A 17,531-nucleotide genomic window follows, 5' to 3' on the forward strand; every position below is an offset into this window, starting at 1 on the left:
GAGGCAAATTTTGCACATGTTAAAAATGCATCTCGTGTGCAAACAGGTGCATATGAACTGGGTTTTAGATGCATGTAGAATACATGTATATATATATATATATATATATATATATATATATATATATATACTTTGTAAGAGTTTTATATATATAAACACATGTAAATGTATGTTTATGCTAAAGAAGGTGCTTTGCCTATGCTCGTCGCAATGCTGAGTGAAGTGTAGGTATCGTTTGTTATCTGCTGTCTCTTTGGTGGTAGAAGTTAATGATACGCTACAAACATTTTATACATCTTACGGTTCTGTTGATTAATTGATACATACATGTAAAAGTCGAAAAGTTTAAAGTCTTTTAGTCTGACACTTACAATGTACTCTTTTTTGCATCTAGTTTTTCACGAATCGCGGAGACCGAGGCTGATTTTAAGATATGTAAATGTGCGGTATAATGGAGATTTGGTACCGCACCAGGGGCTGCTGCGACAGAAGGTTCCGTACCCTACAAAGGCTTGTCCGACTGATTCTAAATCAGTTTTCAGCGGGGGGGGGGGGGTATTTTTACTCATAGTGCAGAATTTTTATCCAGTCAGACTTAAAGCTGTATGGTCCGAATTCCGACTAATTTTGTCCACCTTGTAAAAACACTTTTAAACTATCGTACGTACGTATTTATGGGGCTATACGACAGGTTAAACATCATTTCACCTGTTTTAACCAGAATTATTTGATTTTAAATCGATGTTTACAAACAACTGTATCTCGGCCATTTCTTATGCATATTCAGAAGATAAATCATGTGACAATCACGTGACTAGTTCAGACTTCAACGAAACATGGATACAGAGGTAAGATCACCAGTAATATGATTCGCGTAAAGTTGTGTATTCTGATACTATATCGCATTTGACGATATCCAGATTGCAGTCATGATAAATATTGTGTTAAACAATATGAATAAAGGTAATTAAATAACGAGAATCCAAGTTCTTTCCACTTTGCTGTTTGATAGAATCGCGCGAATATCAAGAGGCCCCAAAGGGGTATACTCAAAACGGCAAGATACGAACGTTATAATGCCAGTAAATCTTTTCTAAAGTGTGTATTTAAATTTTTTTTTCTTTTGATATACTTTGAATGCAATTCCAGTCAACTTCTTCAACTGGTGCTGATTCCCCTGTAAAAGGTAGAGGAAGGCCTAGAGGACGCGGCCGTGGCCGTGGTCGTGGTAGAGGAAGGCCAGCAGCAAGAAGAGGCAGGTCAAACAGAAAAGAGGAGGAAGTTCTCCAACATACGGAGCAAAGAACAGAAATTGCGAAGGTTAGTAGTGAATATCAAATTTGTGCATTTCAATGATCGAGTATCAAATTATATTGAGCAAAACAGCATGATGCAAATGCAATTAATGTGCACGTTATATGCACGATATCTATTTCTCTCTCTATATATATATGTTATAAAATTATATATACATATATATAATGCAATATATATATATATATATATATTGTAGAGACATGTGCAGAACCTCACCCATGAGGCATGTCAGCAAATGCTCATTGAAGTAGCATCCAGATCAGCAAGTCTAATTTTGGACATAATTGACAAGTCAAGACCTGGAGCCCCTGGTCAGCTTACATCTGTACCCGACGTACCATCCTGGTGTACCTGTAACCGCTGTCGGAACATGCCTACAGAGGAAGAAAAGATCTGCTGTGGCAGAAGTCCAGAACAGTGCACAACCCTTTTGCCAGTATGTACCTTGCCACTAAATTAATATACATCTCTTCCTTCTATGTACAAGTTAGATTTTTGATCAGATTCTTATTTTGCAGTGTTGTATGAATTGATATATAAATTGTATTTAGGATTTCCATGTTCTGTGTCTTGATGAGGCTGTCCTTGCCCTGGCCCGCCTGTATAGAGAAGATGTGTTAGCTTTGCCAGCTGATGATGATTACAACAGGGGGAACAGGCACTCTGCATACAGACAGTACATCCTTTGGACTTATGGAAAGCTTGGAGCAGGACATAGAAAAGTCATTCCAAGCTGTTGTGTTTGGAAAATACGCAACAAATACCCAGAACCCTCAGGACAATATGTGGGTTTTGTCCAAGGAAGACTAAATTAATCTTGGGTAAAAAAAACGAAACAAACAAACAACAACGAATCAGTGTGTGCATTAGAATTGATATTCAGGGGCAAGATCAAATGTTCAATGTCTTTCAAGAAACAAAATTCACATACTTTTCATTTAGACCCTACTACATCCATGTGTAAACTAAAGTATCTAAACTGATTTTCAATTACAAATACTAAGCATGGTATAAATAACATTCTATGTACCCTTTCTACTGTTTATTCACACCGTGTATATGTAATCTTTAAAAGTATATGTACCTTAAAAAAGTAGAATTGACCCCTCCCCCCATCATAAAATTAATGGAATTTGACCCCACCCACCCCCTCCCACAGGAATTTTAATTGTTTTCTTTCTATATCAATTTCTTAGATCTTGCCCCTTAAATAACTTTATTGTATCAACATATTGCTAATATAGAAAAATCAAATTTCACAAGACGCATTTTCATAAAAAATGTCAGTAAGCTTAATTTCTTTCCAGTCTACCGGTATACAATGCACTGAAATTGGCCATATAATTATGATTAGTTACAAAGTACTAAACATATTTTCTTCCACATCTCCAAAATAAATGATCAAAATACGAACCATAGTAAAAGGCATCGAAGATGGAGAGAAATACACAAGAATTTGTGGACTGCAATGCACTAATGGATCAAATTAACACCACTGATTAATAAAATCTGAACCTTTAATCCTAAATGACAAGATGGATTGTACACTAAAATTAGTTCACCAAAATTAATCTGTTTATTATAGAGCAATAATATGTAATTGCTTTCATGCCATTTTAAACAATTGCAGCTTATATTGCATGTATTTAGAGATTTTTGTAGTTTATATCACCAGTGTATATCCCATTTTGACTTGATCTGTAACCCTTTCCCACATTGCCATTCTTTATTGTCAATTTGTATTTGCATTATTATACATAAATGAGGTAATCAAGTTATCTTGATTGCAGAAATGTCCCTATAATTCTCAATGGAAGTGTCACTTAGAACATTTTCAACAAAAAAATTTAACCTTGGCAAAGCTCGAACTTGTATACAAGATTCATCATTGTAAGCACACAAGAAAACAATTTGCATTGAACTGCATAATTTGGCATATGGCTACCCACTCTTCATAATAATGCAGGAGTATTTATTCACAATACACAGAAGCAAGTAAGAGATAATCAAAAAAATCTGAAAGTACTTTCACTATATACACATGTACCATTTGAGCCCCAATTGACAACCTGACCACCTGGTGATGGGGTAGGGACTTTTAAAATTTGATAAACAGCTACATGCTTCTTATAACCATGCAAACATGCACAGAATTAAAACTGACACACATGTAGTTTCACTAAATACCAATCTGGTTCCCAACCAAGTGCTGGAGATTGGGAGCCATGAAATTTTTATACAAAAATCTTTGCTCATTATAGATAATGGACAGATTTCCTTATTTAAAACATATCTTTAAAACATTTAGGATTTGACACCCCTCAGGCCACAGTGGTGCAGTGACAAAGAAATAAACAATTATAAAACCCCTTACCCTTAATAAGTCTCATATCAAATTAAATGAAATATGGCTACATGTATGTACTTACTGATGAGAAGTCAAATAATTAAAAATGCCCAACAGATAATGACTACATATTAAACAACAGGCAGCTACCAAATTCCTTGGTTTTTGGTCAATCATTTTGGTTAAGACAACATAAAGAGTAGCTAACTATCAATGGAATACTAGTATAAGGTTTGTTATCAATGGGAATAATGGTGCAGTTTATGTTCATAATTTTGTAGAAACACGTGATCATGTTTATCATAATGAATTAGTTTTAGTTCGAGGAAATTCTTTCTTCATATCTTAAAAAACTATGGACAAGAATATCTACTTAAACACATCCTTAACACATTTGGAGAGAAAAAAGTATATGTATAATGATTTTATATGGTAAGGAAACCAATCACATCTGTACAGATTTGAAAAAAGAAATGATACAGTATGTGCAATGATATATCACAGTTCATTCAATATAGTTTACAATGTACATTTAAACAGTTTCATTATTTGGACTCGTATGTATCATATATACATGTACAATGACAATAAACTGTGATGAACTAAAATAGATTTGCCTTACATGTGTAATATCCATTGAAACATTTAGCTGCCTTTACAAAAAAGAAAACGTTTATTTAATCTACTTAAATCTTGATTTTTTCTGGGAAACAAGTTCTGCTGTTGGAGGTGGAGACTTTGGGGCAATGGTTTTGGAAATCCGTCGAGGGTCTGTTGCTGATAATTCTGCAGGATGATGCATCCCTCTATCAGACTCCAAACGCATTTTTAGAGCTCTTTCAAAAAGTTTGTCAATATGGGCATAAGTCTTGTTTTGCTTTCGCTCCACAGTTGTCCACCTCCCCGACTTCTTTGAAAAAGTCCTTTGATATCTAAAATAGAAAATATGAAATATAATCAAAGACTAAGTGACCAGTTGTGTGCAAAGCTAAAGCTACAGTGTAGATATTGCCATGGCAAGCATCAGAAGTGGACTCTCCTTTGTCACATTTCGGAATTACATGTATTTAAAGGAGACTCAATCTTGATAAGGAATCCACTGATTTAAGTTCATGTATGTTATTTACAATTCAAATCCTGCAGGGAGAGCCACAAAAAGTATGGACAACTATGAATGCATGCATGCAAAGGCTGATAATTAACAATACACAAATAACGAAGTTATCAAAATTAGAGAATGATATACCAGAAAATGGACCTTCACCTTTATGAAATAACTTGGAATATTCCTTAAATATAATATCAATAAAATTCACTAAATAGCTATAAAAAGAGGCTGGAAATCCTGTACATGTTATGCTTTCATAAAATCGTCTCGATATGACATTGTAAAGCACATTGCCCGGAAGGGTGTTTGTGAAGCTAAACCAGATAAGATAGAATAATGAACTAATTGTTTCAGAAATAAACTTATAAGTACTAACAAAATCTTTACCTGATACTTCCATCTTTATTTGTAGCTGTTGGCAAATCAACACTATGGTTGTAGTCTAATGCAGCCAATACATTCCTTGCCCTATAGACTGGTGGCGAATAAGAAATTCTCTTTGTTGCATACATCAATATGTGGTTGTTGAAAATCTCCAAGTTTGATGTACTTCTGTTGAAAAATTCAGATTAAATTTAGGAAGATTATCTTTATAGTTCATTAAACCTCATTATCTTGAATTCAATGGGGCCAGGGGAAAAATTGAGAGATATTCAAAAGTTTGAGGTATAGTCGTTAAAATACATTAAGAAAAAAAAATGCAGTTGGGACCTCCAACTCACTTTGACATATCAATGGTATTCGAAATGTTGATCATATGTTCAAGATACTGAAGTTGAACTGAATATGAAAACGGTAAACAAAGAGAGGCCCACAGGCCTTATTAGTCACAGGGGATTATTTAAAAGTATCACTAGCCCCAATGGATACAAAATCTATATTTTGTTTGCTCTGTATATCTAATCCAATTTCTAATATTCAGCAGCAACATATGGTACAACAAGGAAACACAAATGCCCCCATACTGATGAACAACATTATATGTAATATATATGAAAAACTAACATTATGTGACTATTTTGGACCTGCCCTGGAGTCAAATACCATGGTTGCGAAATTCCCAATCCGAATTATGCATTAGTTTTTATGTAGTACCACCAAAATGAAGAACTCTTTCGAATAAAAGGATCAATACATTTCATTACCATTTCTGTCCCCACCATGATACCAAACCCCAACCTCTGGGATCATGTAAAAGTTTGGTGAGGAGCTATCTCCTTCTTTTTATATCCATTACGAATCAGTTTGGTATTAATAGCACTTAAGAAAATGTCATTGAAATATCTTGCACATAACCACTATATGCCAAGTTTGGCCAAACGCTGACGTCAGAACCTCTTCCCCATGGGAAATTTTGGTAGACACCTTCCTACTATACATGATTTATGCCCCTGCCACTATTCGAGGAGCATATTGTTTTTGTAACATTTGCTTTTCTGTCTGTCCAAAACTTAAAGCGTACTCATAACTTTTGTTGAATTCTCATATTTCATTTGTGCATTCCTTGTGAAACAACCTTTTTTTTTTGGTACCAAAGAGGTTAACCCCCTGACCTTGGAATATGACCTACTTTAAGAAGAACAAACATAGGCAATGTCTTCTGAACTGTTCAAGGTATGAATCTCATATTTTGTAAATAGATTGCTTTTCACGTGCTCTTTCATTTAATACCATGATCTTTGAACTGGAGTTTGACTCCAATGTCAACTTTTGTTTTAGTACTTAAAGTTTTTGACCTTGTTTATAGTCCTGTGTTGCCACCAGGGGCGTGTTTCACAAACAAATCTTGTTCTTACAGATGTGTGGTTGTAGAGAAGACAATTCTAAATTGGTTAATTACTGACAATTTTTGCCACGCCCCTAAGACACCTTGATGCAGGAATCCTAAAATTTAAAATCTATGCCCCCCCCCCCCTCCCTGTCCCAAAGATGCTTCATACCAAATTTAACAATAATTGGAAGGGTAGTTATTGAGAGAAAAATTGAATGTTTCATTGTTAACGGACGACACATACAGAACAATAGCAATAGGTCACCTGTGATACTCAGGTGACCTGAAAATGACTAGCAAGAATAAAAAAAGCAGTGCATTTTTGCAGTACATGTATATACCTGAAATTTAGAAAGTAGTGGACATTATTCAGGAAGCGTTTGTCTAGAACAACTTTTGTCAAGGCAGCATGAGCAGAGCTTCCCTTGTCCAGCCATTTCTTATCTCGTTCTGTCTCTTCAAGGTCACCATGAAAACATGATCCCGGTGCCAAACTTCCATAGGATAATGCCCACTCATGTTCGTTATGGACATGATGCAGAACTCCAACCCACACATCCTGTGTAAAAACAATTGTGATGAAAGAAAACAATCTTTATAACCTCACATAAATGGAAATATATCTATCAATAGTTTGATATAATTTCTTCAATCCATTGAAGATTTACAAACTGAGAAAAGCCCAATCAGATTTAAAAGAAAAATTTATTTATCACTTACAAGGAACTCTTCATAGGTGCTGGCAACTTTGCAGCAATGCCAAAAGTGATTCACAATATCTTGGCTCCATGCCAACAAGTCTTTGTTCGATTTTTCTTGGCCTGCCTACAATGATGTGAATTTAACATAACTGATACATGTAGCACTTTTATTTTAAAAATAATTCACAATATCTAAATAGCAAGATACAATTATGATCATTTTGAAACCACCTTACCGCAATTATTTTCTTCCCCAAATTCTTAGCAGCATGCCAGATGTCATGGGAATGCTTTATCTCAGGATACTGTCTCTCTGAATACATAATAAAGTTTGATGAGGATTGTCCTCTGTATCAGTATTAGTTACATGAAATACATGTAATTATTATTACTCAAGAAAAGCAGTGGGTGTATCTGGAACATTTACTTACTCATCAATGCCCCAATCTGTAAATGTGCATCAGTAACAACTTCGGTAACCTGGTTACTTTGTTTAACATCTTCCAGTGCTCTTTGAAAGCCGGCCTTTTCAAGATTCGTACTCTTTCTTCCAGTCTCTCTCTTGTCAAGAGTTTCCAAGGCCACTATCTTTTTGCTGTCATTCTCCATCATTGTGTAGGTACAATACTGAGCACAATGCCCAGGACTGTCCATACGCCCATCTCCTTTACAAGAAGAAAACAAGTAGCTACATGTACATCAAGAATAATCCACTGATAAATGATAGCCAACATGTATAATCTATTCAATTATTTAAGGTAGTTCACTACCCTAAAGTTTATACTCTTTATGACACTACGTTACAAGATAGCGATTTAAATGTTTTGTGAAAATATTTGTATCGATCGATTTCAGTGTTGACAAAAAAGTAGTCAATATGAGTATTGATTGGCCGGTGGTCATACTGGTTAAAACCGGTCAATACTGGTCAATTGAAGATTATTTGGTCATTATAGTCTGTGTTATTTATTTTAAATGTTTAAGTGACCATTATGGTAAATACTGTAATTCATAACATGCACTATCAGTATATAATATACTTATAAGTCATAATATTAGATAAATAATGTACAAATGACTCTGTTGAATTGGGGAAGATGTGAAAGTTTCTGTTCAAATTCCATAGTTTAACAAGAACTACCTATAAGTATTGTTTCATCAATCTTCATTTTAACTGTTGAATAAACATTTGAGGGGGGGAGGTGTTGGTGATGTTTTCATAACAATAACAGGCACACTGGTCATCTCTGGTCCCAGCCTATGCTTATTAACACCTGTCAACTCTGCTTCCTGTGCTTAGGTAATGTCCAGCTACCTTTCATTCTTAATCTGTCCAGGTACATGTAGTAAAAGGTCTGTCTCCAATCGTCAAGCTATGCTATAGAACTGTGACCCTCTGGTAGGTACTGAAGATATTTCGGTCAGTTTCAGCAAACCAAATATATTAAACTTATGAAATTACATTTGATTATCTAATGAAAAATATTAATCAACAATTGATCCATATAATGAAAAGACTTAATTTATCTTTATCTTTGCAAGAAATGTACAAAAATAGGAAAATGGACAGTTCAAATCACTATTGACCACTTGGGGAGTATTGACCGGGATGGTTAAAACTACTGGTTAAAACCGAGGGCGGTTTTGACCGCCCAATCCTGATCGATTTGTTGTCCATCATCGTAGCTCAGTGGTTAAAGCATTCGGCTGGTGAACCGCAGACCTCGGGTTCAAATCAGAGAGAGTCTATGTATTGAAATATTTTTTTGAAAATCATGTTTTTATCCAAACTTGCATATTTTCGGTCTTTTTGGCATATATTCTTATTATGTATCATCATATATTTTATGATAAAAATGAATTCATACTGATTTGAGAAACTAATTCAGGGTGTAGTGAGCCACCTTAAAATTATTTTGTAACTTACCCAGTAGTACTAAATTCTTGTCACCAAGATCAGCCCTTATACTCTCTTGATGTGTTTCCCACTTCTCATCAATGGCTGGAACAAGGTAACTCCTCTGTATACGTGTAAAGGATGACTGGCTGGGGAAATGAAGATCGAGGAACTTTGCCATTAGTGCCACCTTACTGAAATTGTTCCCAGAGAAAAGAATTGCAGCTGATATCATCAAATCTCCACTGTGAAGTCCTTTGTTGAGCACTGGTTGAGAACACCATCTATGTCTAATGTGTGCATTTGCGCAGGACTTTAAAAGTAAAAACAAGGATTTTCTCAATATCACATTCACTCCTATTTTTTTTTTTTTTTTTATAAAGGATAATAAATTCCAATGAAATCAATCAACTTTGATTGACAAAAATCTGTAAATTGCATGTGCTTGTAAAATAAATTATTCCAACAATAATTGAATAAATATCAAGTACATACCCAAACAATGTACATGGCAGATGCGACATACTTTGTAGAAAGTTTCAATGTTTCCGAGCATCCTTTCACTATGCATTTATCATTTATCTTTGTGGAAGCTAACTGCAGAAGCTGCTCTTCATATGCAATCACTTTATCTGCTTTCAAAACGGATTCAGACTCTGTCATTGATGATATTTGGGTGATGCCTGGGCCGGTGAAGTTTTCTCCTGATTCAACTTCCATATCTGTATTCTCTATATCAAGGACCATGTCACCGCCAGCTACATCTTCAATATCTGTATTCTCTTCCCTGTTAATTTTGAACAAGATAATTAGGTGAAATATTTCATCTAAGGTTAAAGAATATGAAGCAGAGATTGAAAAGAAGGAACCTCTCCTGATTGGCAAGCTCTAACAACACTTTTATATATAAATCATCTAGTATTTGTGAGATTTCTAATGCTAATTGTGTGCTTATCTGCTTATGACATACATTCATGCACAAATATAAAAACACATACATAGAGATCTCTATTACATACATTTCACACCGATAGGGGCTTTTTCAATGCATACAGCTGTGAAATTTGCACTACAATTAATCTATATAACTTTTATGAACTTCAAATAGATTGCCATACCCCAAGGTCACATCAAATTCTGGTACATAATCGTCGTCATGCATATCTTCTTCCTCGTCATAATCCTTGGTAACACTAATACTTAAACTGTATAACAAAAAGTAATAATAAATAAATAAGTCATCAATTCGAAGTATTCAAATTCTAAGTCAAGGATTACAAATTTCCATATTATTGACAGATCTCTTTGAAATCATAAAAAGCACATCAGTAAAATATGAAGAACTAGGGAAATTACTTGGATATACATTTGATTTTTTAAAAGACAAGACATTATCTCATTTGCATAGTCTGTTGTTACTTTGAATGCTGTTTGACATGTTTCATACCAATTGTTAGGCCTTTTTCCCCCATACTTATTGAGTAAAGATTCATCTTTTACCATATCAATATAGTGGGCTTATGTTAGATGTGAGTGGTCAAATAGGGAAGCTTACTCCAACTAGGTACCTACTATTTCCAGAGTATGTGTATGCTTTGTTTTCAATTTTGTATTCTTTGTAATTAATGAATATGATAACTAATCATTGTCTTCTTTTTCAACTATCTTAAATCAAACTTTTGCAGTTTAGCTGGAAAGGGGATGGGAGTGATAGCAGAACATGTTATGTTCAATGAAATACCTGAATGGGTCTATGAAGGAGGATGACAGTGCTTTTTTCTGAAATGTAACATGGCTGCTTGTTGGCTGATCCCCAAAGGATTTTTCCATTTCTTCTATTCCTGACACTGCTGTTTCCGTGCTACGGATTTCAAAGAATTTAAATATTAAAAGTTTGTAGATGAAAGATGAAAAAATATATCTATCATCTTGATTACACAGTCTAAGGATAAATATAATCATGAAAACTACATGAAATTTCTCAAGAATTAAGAATTTGCATCATATCCAAACATGCATGTATGTAAAATGCAACTACATAAAACAGACAAACAGAGAAAGCAGTTCTAATAATATCCACCTTTCACTGTCTTTACTGCCTGTGTCTGTACAGGAAATCTCAGACACTGTAAATTCTGGACCTGTTGGCAAGCCCTGTTTTGCAGGAGTTGACATACGTCTAGTACGGCCTTCATAGTGCTTGCTGAATAAAATAAATTTATCTTTGTTAATGTACTTTGTTAATGTATTTCACTTCAGCAATGCAACATGTTTACACATCATATAGGCCTATAAAAAGAAACTAAACCTTTCCCAAGATGTAGTCTACCATCTTCACTCGTATATATATGTAGGTTATAGATCAAAGTTTTGTAACTTAATTTTATATTTTCAATTGTAATATACAACTTTTGCATTATGATAATTACAACTTCATAAATCTCTAATTGGCAAATTCGAAATTTGATGCATATGCCAAGAATAATTACCAAATCAGCCCTATTCAATGTATACATATTAACAGCCGGGGCGCAGAGATAATTTATCCCTTCGTGGGCCCCACAACTTACTACAGAAAATTTAGCTTTCATCTTCCCGAAATCACAGAGACGGAAAACATCTGTAGTACACATTCAATATCTTGCCAATATCTTTTTCGTTTCAATGCACTCAACACACTGTAACTGACTAGAACTAGCGTTTACATCGCATGGGCCGAGGTCGCAAACTTACTGTTGCCTGAGGAGAACGCCTGCAAGTTGTGGGTTTGATTGTAGGCCAAGTGCAACACGAAGCCGATTCCATTCTTCTAGATGGTGTCCTATAGAAATTCTTTGTTGGCTGCGTCGTTTTTCAGATTCTTTCCTCTTTTTCTTCCGTGCTGACTCCGTCAAACTTGGACGACCGCGTTTTCTCTTACCGGACTCCATGCTTCGCTGTTTACATCGAAATGATACGCATGCGCAAAGTTCCCAACACGGAAGCCTCCTGGCGGCAAATTTTATTATATATGTACCACATTTATTTACATTATAAATAATCTTGGTACTGTTTTCTTTTATACGCAGATGTTTTTAAGCATATAATTAAGGGAAAGTTAATAACTTTTAACATTATTTCAGCTGCATTAAAATATTTCTATACATTTATGACGGATGAACATCGGACCATACAGCTTTAATGTAATTAACTTTAAATATAAATCCTTGTGTTATTTTAAGTTATTGAACGCATAACACAATTTACACACACATATGCAAATTGAAATTGTCCATAAAACATTACTTAATTTTCTATTAAATCACATCACAACACTAGAAAGCAACGACCTTCTGGTATGTCAGTAAGTTCAGATATTATTTTGAATAGCATTTGAACAAGGAATGGGAAAACCTATAGCTACATAATAAAGAAATGTCTATGATATCTGTCTTCAAAACACATATTGCTTAGGGATAGCTAAATTAACACTGATTTACACACAATTGCAGTTGCATGTGAACGCGTCTCAAAAAATGACATTTACATTCCAGGAGTAAAATTTGCATATATGTAAAATTTACACCTATTGGTAAATGAGCGCATGTGAACGGGACTTTAGAATATTTAAATACATGTAAACAGGTGAACAATCATGCAAGTCTATATAATGCTGGTGTAATATACCATTGTACGGTGGAATATAACACTTTCGATAAAACTGTGATGACTATGAATGTTATCAGAAAGTATCTTCTTTTGTTAGTGTTCGTCTCCGTCTGTCAAGTCACATTGTGATCCAAGTTTACAAGTCGTGTCGCGGAAAGCATCGGGATTGAGATGTTGTTTTGATGTAATGCGTTTTTCTTAATCAAGCTTTTGATATACCGCGGGAAAACAGATCTGGCCTTAGTGAACAGTTAAGTAAGCTCCGGATGCCAATATCCCCCATGGCCTGTTCCTGACATTCCTTACATGTTGAGGTTGGTCACTACTTGTTCCAGGTTACTTCCGCCTGTTGCAATGGATCTCGTAGTATTAGAAGTTCAAACAATCCATATATTGAATTTGTTGATGTCAAAACAGCAATTATTCTTTGGTGGTTGATTGATTGGAGTAAGGTGCGTGGGAAAGGATTGAGAATTGATGATGGCAGGCCATTCGTGCCATCATTATTTGTATTTATTGGTCTGTCAGAATATCTCTCTTCTTGGCTGTATTGCGTGTTACAGAGAATCATATAATAAACGTGGATACACCACCCTGTAGTAGACTTAAGCCATTTGGGGTCACGCCACACTCCATGGCGGTGATCTCTTCAAATCAAAAAAAAAAAAAAGAACACCTTTGATTGAAATGCGGTATTTTGTTATCACTAGGTACATGTCTTGGAATGCATTCATTAAACTCATCAAACTATCATTTCTTCAACCTTCAGTGTATTATATTCGATGAGTTATAAAATCATTGCAAATCTTTGCGGAAAAAAAAATGAAAAAAGTAGAAAGGCGGATACTGCGATTCCTAAATTGATCTGATTTACGATAAAGTGAACCCTTTGATTTTTGTGTTTGGTTTGTCACTAACGAGGAATTATTTACATATTACACAGTATTAACCCTGCTTTTCGTGTTCAGAGATTTTTGTCAAGACTGATGTCTTGCTGTGTCTCATTACTGACGATCTGACATGTTCCCTCCAAATTGTCACCGGCAAGACCCTCTCATTGCAAGAATACTTGTTAAATTAAGCATCAACTCGGAATCCTCTGTTTGTCAGCAAACATTTCTGAGGGTTGTGGTGGAAAATTGTGTGAGATTACTTTTCTGTAGCACTTAATTTTCTCTCTGTATGTATATTACCGTTGAATATTTCATTTTTATGGCTGAAGTAGATGGGGGGAATAGGATTTTTCAAGCCATTAACCTTTAGTAGTATAGTGAAGTATTTTGTTGATTCATAGAGAGTGATTGAGGATTTCCTGAGACTGTCTTTCGTTTTTAAGCTTAGGATGAGGACACGAGTGTTGACTTTCATTTCTTTGCCTATAAGAGTGATCTCAATTGTATGTGATTTTATAACCCATTTCGAGAAGTTAAGAGACATGAACATAGTCGAGAAGTTAAGAGAGATTCACTAGTCTGTTAGTGGTGGTTTTGAAAGTTCTTGTGTAATTTAGCTGTATTTCGACTTTCATAATCAAATTATCTGTGTCCTGTCAGAAAAAAGTATTTAGTGGGGAATGATCTTCTCAAGATATGATTTCCATCGCCTTAAAAAATTATTAGCATCTTCACCCTCTTTCTCCTTTTCAAGTATTAGGTCAGGTTCCTTCAGATTCATTTCCAACCAGCTTATCAGTGATGCTTACATTCAAATATGTAATACATCTATTAGACGAGAACTTTGTTCAACAATAATATTTTTTCTGGATAACACCATTAGTGTATTTAAACAGTGTACAAATTATTAGTTAACAGTTTCCCATTCTGCTTACACAACAAATTGACAATCTTTAATGTGGTTCGAATAATACCAAATTGGAACATGTTCATATACTGTCTTTATAAAAAAGGCATTTTAAAATGAGATCCTTCTCTTCATTACTATAGCTGCCGATCTGTAACTTGGAAAATATGTCCCAATGTTTTCCCCAGAGAGCTACAGATCTGCTGCTACTAAAATATGTCCCAACGTTTTCCCCCAGAGAGCTACAGATCTGCTGCTACTAAAATATGTCCCAATGTTTTCCCCAGAGAGCTACATATTTGCTGCTACTAAAATATGTCCCAATGTTTTCCCCAGAGAGCTACATATTTGCTGCTACTAAAATATGTCCCAATGTTTTCCCCAGAGAGCTACAGATCTGTTGCTACTAAAATATGTCCCAATGTTTTCCCCAGAGAGCTACAGATCTGTTGCTACTAAAATATGTCCCAATGTTTTCCCCAGAGAGCTACAGAGCTGCTGCTACTAAAATATGTCCCAATGTTTTCCCCAGAGAGCTACAAATCTGCTGCTACTAAAATATGTCCCACTGTTTTCCCCAGAGAGCTACAGATCTGCAGCTACTACTGTGCAAGAACAGTGTGTACAAAGCTTATGTATTACAAAATACAGGTGTGTAGATATATAAGAAATGGAATGCATTAGACTAGTTTGTTTGTACATTTATTAATTACTGGAGATATGAAATCACTATAAGTAGGGAACAATTACACTGCCTCTGTATCGTCTATCTAACAATTACACTGCCTCTGTATCGTCTATCTAACAATTACACTGCCTCTGTATCGTCTATCTAACAATTACACTGCCTCTGTATCGTCTATCTAACAATTACACTGCCTCTGTATCGTCTATCTAACAATTACACTGCCTCTGTATCGTCTATCTAACAATTACACTGCCTCTGTATCGTCTATCTAACAATTACACTGCCTCTGTATCGTCTATCTAACAATTACACTGCCTCTGTATCGTCTATCTAACAATTACACTGCCTCTGTATCGTCTATCTATAAATGCTTCCATTGTTTTAGTAACCACCTTAATATAAACGGACTAGACATTTGATTATAGTATACATGTACATGCCGTACACCTTTTACGTAAAGTCAAGAAAAATCTCAAGTTATCTGATCTTTATGAAAGTGTTTAGAATATATTGATATTTTTTGCGGCGTATGTATGTGTAGTATGTCACAGTTGGTGTATTATGGAATATCTCTTATTACCGGTATGTTAGATCTTGAGGTTATAAACCGTCTTATGACATGTATGTTTATTAACCAAGGATCATATTACACCGAGAACTTAATACCAGTATTTGGAAACATTAAATCTATTTGATTTTATTGAATAAGCTTGATGTTGCAAACATTCTCAAAATACAAAAAGTCGTTTACTTTGCTCTTAATCACGGGTATTACGAGCATACCTTTGTCATAGGTCTCTGTACTACATCACGCCAGCATCCAGAACTAGGATTCTTTACACGCATCACAGAGAAGTATATCTTAACAAGGGTACTGTACCAGGACCTTTGGATGTCCGTATGGAAGTTGACTACACTATAACAAGTGCATGTGTCAAGTCTAAAAACAAATGTTGGAAGAGTGGTTGTGTGTTAACTTGTTAAGGAGGGGCGGGGGCGATGTGGTTAAACAGAATCCCGCTCGTCGAACATTAAGATCGCATTTATTTATTTATCATGGATTGACGTTTCAGGTTGAAACAAAATGTCTCAACTTACACTTACAGGATATTTGTCAGATAGATTTTGTGCTTCACACTAATATGCTTTTCCTATTTGAGACATTCTCCTTTATTTCCAGAACACCATCGCTGAAATAGCGAAGTTATTCACCGAGTTTTTTCGTGATTTGGATGTAGTGCCGTCTGACGTCATAGCGGGTTTTGTCTTGCTGAGACATTATCAAAGTCTCCGAATGAGACACGTGGTTTCTCAGGTGGGTTCTGTGACTCCATACCTAGTAAGAGTTTCATATTTTGACAGATACATGTCTTGGACATTAATTGCGATGGAGTAAGGACTGTTGTTTTATATGTACGAAACTTTAGAAATCTGAGACAGGACTACTCTTTTTGAACAATTGCAGCTTATTATTCATTCATCTGACAGAAGTGACAGAGTCAACCAATGTATCACAAAATAGGTATATCTAAAAAACAATTAAACATCCTTCATAAGTATTCAACACACTAGATGTACAAAATAGTATTATCATCTAAAAACAATTGTACACTCATCATAAGAAATCAACACATTAGATGTACAGTGTATAAATAATAGCAATATTTCATTTTTTCACCATTCTGTAAGGAAATGTTTGTACATTCCTCGTAAGAAACCGAAGTATTTTATGATTAAGGTGAAAATGACGAATAGTGTTCAATCTTATAAATCCAGATCGAGGAGAGGACAAACACGGACTCCTGGAAACACCAGAGGTGTGGACATTGAAAAATTGCAGTTATTTCACCACTATTTATTCATCGTCGGGTTGTTTTGTGCCCGTTTTAGAATTGTTCACTCATATTAAATCGTCACCATTCTTCATCTAGACTTATGCTTAGAGCTCAGTAGCAGTGAGGGTTCTTTAACGTGTCAACCCCTGTCGCGATACAGGACCTCCGTTAGGTCATTTCCGAAAGGCCCGTGATTCTCACGTCTACACGCTGGGGGGTTTGGTGAAGGAGCAATCACTACCTGCCGGTATGTTTGACGTGGCCATGGATTGAGCGGGGCTCGAAGTCGCGACCTAACGGTCACGAAGCGAATGCACTAACCACCGAGCTACCGTTAACTGACACATACAATGGAATATAATGACAGGTTACATCGCTAATGAATAATATCGTGATTTATTGTAATGCAATGAAGGCCC

General features: G+C 35.3%; 3 protein-coding genes and 1 long non-coding RNA gene across 10 annotated transcripts in view; 2 read left to right on the plus strand and 2 right to left on the minus strand.

Moving 5' to 3' along the window:
- Nucleotides 1-16,196, minus strand: part of LOC125673342 (uncharacterized) — a 28,574-nt gene extending 12,378 nt beyond the window's left edge. The window contains exon 1 of the long non-coding RNA XR_007369439.2: nucleotides 16,061-16,196. This is a non-coding gene — a long non-coding RNA (uncharacterized LOC125673342). The remainder of the gene's footprint in view (nucleotides 1-16,060) is intronic.
- Nucleotides 1-17,531, plus strand: part of LOC125673338 (diacylglycerol lipase-alpha-like) — a 71,132-nt gene that overhangs the window by 33,993 nt on the left and 19,608 nt on the right. For 5 of the 7 annotated variants that reach the window (XM_048909883.2, XM_048909884.2, XM_048909881.2 and 2 more), the window contains one exon: nucleotides 16,458-16,592. The exons of the other annotated variants lie outside the window; for them this stretch is intronic. In XM_048909883.2, the coding sequence (XP_048765840.2) occupies nucleotides 16,458-16,592 (135 nt within the window). The remainder of the gene's footprint in view (nucleotides 1-16,457; nucleotides 16,593-17,531) is intronic. 7 annotated transcript variants of the gene reach the window in all.
- Nucleotides 580-2,375, plus strand: LOC125646391 (P2X purinoceptor 7-like). Its single transcript, XM_056161116.1, has 4 exons — nucleotides 580-848; nucleotides 1,150-1,320; nucleotides 1,514-1,753; nucleotides 1,869-2,375. The coding sequence occupies exons 1-4, from the start codon at nucleotides 837-839 to the stop codon at nucleotides 2,130-2,132; spliced, it is 687 nt and encodes a 228-aa protein (XP_056017091.1). The 5' UTR covers nucleotides 580-836; the 3' UTR covers nucleotides 2,133-2,375.
- LOC125646390 (uncharacterized) lies at nucleotides 2,172-12,296 on the minus strand. The gene is made up of 12 exons (XM_048872635.2): nucleotides 11,875-12,296; nucleotides 11,222-11,344; nucleotides 10,883-11,002; nucleotides 10,260-10,346; nucleotides 9,637-9,928; nucleotides 9,172-9,454; nucleotides 7,676-7,909; nucleotides 7,481-7,557; nucleotides 7,264-7,368; nucleotides 6,885-7,102; nucleotides 5,160-5,324; nucleotides 2,172-4,596 (listed from the first exon to the last, which is right to left on the minus strand). Exons 1-12 carry the CDS (start codon nucleotides 12,069-12,071, stop codon nucleotides 4,347-4,349), a joined length of 2,151 nt encoding a protein of 716 aa, XP_048728592.1. The 5' UTR covers nucleotides 12,072-12,296; the 3' UTR covers nucleotides 2,172-4,346.

The sequence above is a fragment of the Ostrea edulis genome, chromosome 3 (genome assembly GCF_947568905.1).
Source record: "Ostrea edulis chromosome 3, xbOstEdul1.1, whole genome shotgun sequence".
Taxonomy (NCBI): domain Eukaryota; kingdom Metazoa; phylum Mollusca; class Bivalvia; order Ostreida; family Ostreidae; genus Ostrea; species Ostrea edulis.

Coding starts and splice junctions, on each gene's coding strand:
- LOC125646391 (XM_056161116.1), top strand. Junction 1,321..1,513: donor AAAGAACAGAAATTGCGAAG/GTTAGTAGTGAA, acceptor TATATATTGTAG/AGACATGTGCAGAACCTCAC. Junction 1,754..1,868: donor AGTGCACAACCCTTTTGCCA/GTATGTACCTTG, acceptor AATTGTATTTAG/GATTTCCATGTTCTGTGTCT.
- LOC125646390 (XM_048872635.2), bottom strand. CDS start 12,071: ATGGAGTCCGGTAAGAGAAAACGCGGTCGTCCAAGTTTGACGGAGTCA. Junction 10,347..10,882: donor TCCTTCATAGACCCATTCAG/GTATTTCATTGA, acceptor TTTGTTATACAG/TTTAAGTATTAGTGTTACCA. Junction 4,597..5,159: donor AATAAAGATGGAAGTATCAG/GTAAAGATTTTG, acceptor TTTCTATTTTAG/ATATCAAAGGACTTTTTCAA.